Source organism: Myotis davidii, unplaced genomic scaffold, assembly GCF_000327345.1.
Source record: "Myotis davidii unplaced genomic scaffold, ASM32734v1 scaffold329, whole genome shotgun sequence".
Taxonomy (NCBI): Eukaryota; Metazoa; Chordata; class Mammalia; order Chiroptera; family Vespertilionidae; genus Myotis; species Myotis davidii.
In genome coordinates this window covers 2117570-2124303 of record NW_006300374.1, presented here as the reverse complement: position 1 = coordinate 2124303, position 6734 = coordinate 2117570, and the positions used below count along the sequence as shown (strand labels likewise).

Sequence of the window (6734 nt, the reverse complement as noted above, 5' to 3'; positions counted from 1 at the left end):
GCCTTGGAGGGTAAGGTGCAGCGGCCTCCGTGCCCTGACCCGGGACCGGGGGCCGGGGACCGGGGAGAGTCACCTTGGCTGGTGTCCCGGAAGGGGGTGGGGGTGGGGCGGCGAGTGGGACTCTGGAAAACGGGGGTTGGCTTGGGGCAATTAGATGACACCCTGGGGGGAGAGGGGGTAACTTGGGACCACCCATAGGTACAGCCTGGACCCTGTCTGCCGCTCACTCACTCTGACCTTGGGGGCAGGCTCCACACTCCGAGCCTCAGCTTCCTCCCGAGTGTCTGGTCCTGGCCTGGGGGCAGGAGGGGTGGCAGTGGAAATGCTTTGGGCAAAGCGAGGGAAGCTGTAGACCCCAGAGGTGTTGCAGTGTCAGCGGGCACCTGGTGGGGACCGGCCACTCGGGAGGGAGAGGTGGAGGAGGACCCTGGCTGGCCCCGGGGCAGTGAGCCGGGTGGAAAACAGACTCCATGCTCATGAGTTCTAGAAAACTTGTGTTGGCCACTGGTGCCGGGTGCCGTGGAGACTCCGGAGTTGGCAGGACCGAAGTCCTGTCTTCAGGAGGCTTCTCACAGTCCCGGCACCCAGTTCCAGGGCGAGGCCTGGGCAGCGGTACCTGGGGAAGCCCAGAGTCCGGCTCACCCAGCCCTTAGGGAGGGCCAGTCAGAAAGGAGAGCTTCCCGGGGTAGGTGGCCTCTCAGGAGACTGGGGAGGAGGAGGAGGGCTGCCAGGCGCAAGGAGTGACATGGTCAGGGGCCAGGTGGCCAGAGCCAGCCTGTCCCTTGTGGGGAACTGTACTCATGAACACCAGGAATGGGAAGGGGCCAAAGAGTCTGAACTTTGTCTGAAGGAGCCATAGAGAGATTTAAAGCACAGAGTGAGGCAGTGGGTTTGTTCTTGGAAAAGCAGTGGTGTCGAAGTGGGGTTAGACCTCGGCCAGGTCAGTGAGGAAAGTGGGCAGTGGTGGGGGGTGGAGGATGAACCATAACCAGCACCTGGCAGGGCAAGTGCCTTGTGGAGGAGGGGGAGATGGGGATCTACATGTCAGTGTTTGGCCCGAAGGCTGGAGGGGAAGGCCGGTGCCTGGGTGGTGATTTGGGACAAAGGAGGCAAAGATGTTGGCTCCTGGAGCCGCGAGCCGCTGCCGCGGAGCTGCAGGCTGAGGAGAGCTGAGTGGGATCGTGGCGGGCAAACCTCTCTCTCTGAAATAGTCTCCAGGTGGTAGCATTGCTGGATTTGCCCGTGACCCTCCCCTCTCCGCTTCCCTCCTGCCTACCGTATTTCCTGTAGTTGTTCACTCCTCTTGCCTGTATTTCTTCATTCATTCATTTGTAAGATTTCTGCAGGGTCTGTCCCAAGCTAACTCTAACCCCCAATGGTTAGGGTCATTTCAGGGTGGCGCGGTTTCCTTCAATGCTTGGGGCTTACCTCTGCTTCCTACTCCCAGCTGTGGCTGGGCCAACCACCTGCAAGTGAGGCAGGAAATAGCCCAGCATCTCTCTTGAGACACTGGGTCTTCCAGCCCCTGGGGAGCCCACTCCCTGCTTAGTGCCTTACTTTCTGCCCAGCCTTGTCTCCGTGTCCTGGTCTGTCTCTGTGTCTCATGCTCCCTCTGGCACTGCCTCTTCCAGCAGCTCCCCCAGCATCAGCCCCTCCCTTGATGCCTGTGGTCTCTGTGGGCTCAGCATCTGGGGCCTATGGACTCTCCCACAAGTGTTTTAGGATCCGCAGTCTGAGACCCTGTGAGGGGCCTCCCCCCCGCCAGTCCTCTGAGGGTCTCCTGGGTGTTCCCTGGGTACTCCATCTCCTGTCAGAGAGGGGAGCTTGTGGACCAGGCTGGGTGCTCTCCAGGGTGCTGCCGTGTGGGCCCAGGGCCAGCCTTTAGTGCACTGCTCTCCCACAGCTGTTCCCTCGCCCTCTCCTTGCACAAACATTGATGGGGTGCCCACATAGTTCAGACACAGCGCTGGGCACTGGGATCACCCCTGCCCTTGAACAGTCACAGGACTGGGGCTGAAGCAGCCTGATGGGTCTGGAGTCAGGTTAACCCAAACCCCGGGTTATCAGGTTTTTGAACTTGTGTGAGCCTCAATTTCCTCATCTGCCAAGCTAAATGATAATTTCTGCCTCTTTGGGCTACACAGACAGGTGCTGGGGTGTGGGCCCACCTCCCTAGACGTGGGGAGTCCCGAAGGGGAGCTCAGTTGAAATCCTTTGACTGCTGGTCTGCTCACCTTGAGTCCACTCTCCACCTCAAACTGGAGTCCATGTAATGGGCCCAGTCCGTGGACACTGGCCGCACCCGTGATGGGTGAGGGGTCTGCCACTTCTGGGGGCCAAGGGTTTTGTAGCCTCTCTTAGCCAAGTACATCTGGGAAAAAACTGGAGACTTCTAGACTTGACCAAGTTGAACACTCAGGGGACCTGTGCTCCTTTTCTGCCACGAGCTAAACATTTATCAGACACCTACCACGTGCCGGACACTTTGCTGCAGGCTGTCCCAGCAGCTGTCTCATTTGATCCTCACATCTCCCCTTGCAGGGGGTTAGTGAGTGTCATCTCTAGTTTATAGAGGAGGAAACAGACTCAGAGCGGCCACGTGTGTTGCCCAAGGACACGTGTTGGTTGCTCACACATGAAACCTCTGTCGGGTTTGCCATAGGGTCCAGTGAAAGTTCTTACACAGTCCCTCGAGGACCAAGCACCTTGGGCGTGGTGAGGCGAATTCGACAGAAACAAATTGTGCTTTGGGCACAACTCGCTCTCCTCTTCAAGCTCCTCAGACGACCTGCCACCTCCAGCACAGAGGGGTTAAGGAGAAACGGAGAGTTTCTTAAGTCCCATGGTTGGGAGTAGAGCCCAGGTCTTCAAGACTTTCCTTAGACCAACAATTAGCTTTATAAATAGAAAGCCAGCCGGAACTTCTTGATCAAATCTTCTCTCTCTGTGGATGTTAACCTTCCCTTCCACTCCAGCCTTAGGAGGGAGGCTGGAAAAGGTGACCCAGAGCTCTGGCCTGGGTTCTGGAAAGACTGGAGGTGACCTGAGATGGGGATGTATCTGGCCTTGAGGGTGGGAGTGGGGGAAGGCAACTGGGGCACAGGAGGGGGGACAGAGTGATTCTGCAAATCTCAGGCCGTAGATTTTTCAGTGCTCACCAATTCTGAATTTTTAATGTTGAAAGTTCCTTGATTATGCATAAACCCACAACTTCCTGATCCAAACCACACATGCATTTAGCAAAGCCTCTTAAAAACTTAAAAATTACCAAACTCTACATTGGATAGTTTTGAACAGTCAAGATTATGCTCGCCAGGTTGTGGCCCTGACAGCTCAGAGACTCCGCTGTGAGGCTCTTGGGGGCTGTGGGTGTGCGGGCGATGGGAGATTTGTCGGGGCTTGGAAGCCAACTTGTTTTTCAGTTGTTCCTCTAACATTAGGCGAAGTCATATACATCCGTAAACATAAATAAACTGCACCCCAATAAAGGCCATTGCACTGAAGGAGGGATTGCTGAATTAGACATTTGTTTATGGCTTGAATTGTATCCCCCAAAGAGATATGTTGAAGTCCTCATCCCCAGAACCTCAGAATATGACTTTATTTGGAAATATGGGCCTTGCAGGTATTAGTTAAGATGTGGGCATACAGGGGTAGGGTGGTCTCCTAATCCAATGTGACTGGTGTCCTTATAAGAAGACAGTCACATGAAGACGAAGATCCCGTTGGAGACGGCCATGTGACAATGAAGGCAGAGATGGGAGTGATCCATCTGCGAGCCAAGGAACCCCCGAGATCGCCAGCACACCACCAGAAGCTGGAAGGAGCCACCAGGTTTCAGAGGGAGCACGGCCCTGTTGACACCTTGACTGTGAGCTTCTGGCCTCCAGAACTGAGCGACAATACATTCCTGGTGTTTTAAGCCATCTACTGTGTGGTACTTTGTCACATCAGCCGTGGGAAATGAGTACAATGTTGTCTTGGATTGTCCAGCAGAACCGTCCTGTGTGAGGCAGGCTCCCTCACATGAACTCTCTGTGTCCTCAGGGCGGCGCCCAGAGCAGTTTTCCCAGGAGGGAGTGGGGCTCCTCAGTTCTGGTGATGTCGGAGACACACAGATGCCCCTTTCCCGGAGAGCAGGTGCACCTGCGTCCTTTCCTACAAACTCACTTCAGTTTTAGGCTGACGAAAGACATTGCCATTCAGTGTAGCTAAGTTCCCCTGTGCCCATGGGTGCTCTGTGACATGCAAGGCAGTGGCTTAGCCCTGTTACAGGGACTCCAAAGGCAAGTAGAACACAGCTCTTACCCTAAAGGAGCCCGTGGGCTTATTACCACCACCACCACCACCACCACCACCATCACCACCACCACTACCACCATCACCACCATCACCACCATCACCACCACCACCATCACCAACACCAACATCAACATCAACATCAACATCACCACCACCACCACCATCATCATCATCATCATATCTCTGACCACTGAAGTAGCTTCCATATGAGACATTGTTCTATGTGCCATACATTGAATTCTCATAAAATCCTAAGAGGCAGATACTACTATTACTTCATTTTTAAAGATGAGGAAAATGAAGTAAGTAGAAGCAAAGTAACTTTGCCAAGCTACTCAGTCATCTAGAAAGTGGTAGAGCCTGGATTTGAACCCAGGCGAGGTGGGTTAAGACACCCTGCTCTGATCCTCCATGCACAAAGGGTTACACAGCCAGTGTTAGGGAAGAGGGTGGAGAGGCAGGATACATACAGCCCCGGGGCGACAGGCAGCTGTCCTGCAGGGGGAGCCGCCTGATGACAGGCTGCCCTTGGGGAGACAGAGCAGACACAGAAAGCCCAGCCCTGGGGGGCAGGGGGAGCTTCCCCTCTCATCCAGCCTGGAGCCACCCGCTCTGGACTCCTGGTCACCTGCCAGCGTCAACCTTGCTCATAGGAAGGACTCCAAAATGTTTGTTGGACTTTCAGATGAAGGTGGCAGCCTGAACATGTGCATTAACTCTCTTTCTGAAGCTCGCTCCTACAGCAGTAAAGGAATGTTCAAAAGGCCACAGGCCCACAGGAACCGGAGAGGCCACGATGGCAGTACACTTGGGAGCTGGGGAGCAACGAGAGGGACCTGACTCCACCGGCAGAGGACCCACCCAAGTGACCCAGGGACGGGGGCGCGGTCATCGCGGTGGTTGGAAACAGGCCTGTGGGTCGTTCATTTAGGAGGATTTAGACCCCCAGCCCTGGCAGGAGCTGAGGGTAAGTCTAGGGGGAGAGGGTCTCTAACACCAACACATTAGAGAACCAGCAGTTAAGGTGATGTTTACGTAGCGAATGTGCAGTGCGCCTCCCAGTCGCAGCTCCTGACCAAGCCCCTCTAGAGAGAAAACAGAAAAGCCTTCTCCAGGGACTGACCCACCCGAGAGGAAGAAGCCCAAGGAGGTCAGTGCAGAGCCTGGGGGGTCAGCCCAGCTGGACCAGCTGCTGTGACCCCCTCCTCCCCCCAACACACAGTTACCAAGCCCCTCCCATTGTCTCAGGGACACCGGTGAACTCTCTCGTCCTCCTGCCTTAACCAGGAACGAGTAACCAGGGCTCTAATCAGCAGAAAACAACAAGTTGGAGGACACAGCGACTTTCTACTCCCCCCACCTCCCCAGTAATACCCTCAGACAGCTGAGAGGAAGGGTTGCATCACTAAAATAAGAGCAGGGTGTTTTAAGAGGAATATTCAGAGAACAGCAGCCCTAAGCCAAAAACAAACAAAAAACTTTGGAGATTGAAAATAATCGTAGAAATGAAAAAATTCAACCAAGGGTAGGAAGGTAAAGTTGAAAAAAATCTTCCAGGAAATAGAGCAAAAAGGCAAAGAGATACTGTAAGGGAGAGGGAGAAGGGAGAGCAACAAAACATTGGTCTAGGAGGCCCAGCATTTCTCAAGCCTTTGTAAGGACAACACAAGTGAATTACTAGGAACATGACCCTGCCGGGGGTGTCACGGCATGTTAAACTGCTGCAAAAGTTCTAGATGCTTCTCAGTTTTGGTGCTCATCTCATCATGGAGGACTCACGGTGCCCAGACCAGCACCCATCTGTGGAGGTGCTGCTTCCAGCTATGTTCATTCATACCTTTGGTTTTAAAAAATTGCTTAAAAATAAAAAAGGGAGTTCTCACTACTAGGATGGCTATCATAATAATAAAAAAAGGAAACTAGCAAGTGTTGGCAAGGTGGTGGAGACACTAGGACACCTGTGCATTGCTGATGGGAAAGTAAAATGATGCAGCCTCTGTGAAAACAGGCTGGTGGTTCCTCAAAAAGTTACCCATAAAATTACCATATGACCCAGCAATTCTGCTCCTAAGTGTTTACCCAAAAGAACTGAAAACAGGGACTCAAGCAGATACTTGTATGTCAATGTTTATTGCAGCATTATTCATAATAGACAAAAAGTGGAAACAACCCAAGTGTCAATCATGAAATGAATGGATAAACAAAGTGTATATATTCATACAATAGACTATTATTCAGCCATAAGAAAGAACGAAATTCTGATACAACATGGATGCTACAACATGGATGAATCTTGAAATCATTATGCAGTATTAAATGAAATAAGTCAGACACAAAAGAACAAATATTGTATGTTTCTACTTAAATGAAATATCAAGAAGAGTCAACTTCAGAGATGGAAAGTAGGTTTGAGGTTACCAGGCTCTGGGGGA

At 52.7% G+C, this 6734-nt stretch overlaps 1 protein-coding gene across 1 annotated transcript in view; it reads left to right on the top strand.

Moving 5' to 3' along the window:
• The window catches only part of CLEC2L (C-type lectin domain family 2 member L), a 36095-nt gene that overhangs the window by 19388 nt on the left and 9973 nt on the right, over nt 1–6734 (top strand). Inside the window, exon 2 of the mRNA XM_015572663.1 lies at nt 2663–2810. Coding sequence (XP_015428149.1) covers nt 2663–2810 — 148 coding nt within the window. The remainder of the gene's footprint in view (nt 1–2662; nt 2811–6734) is intronic.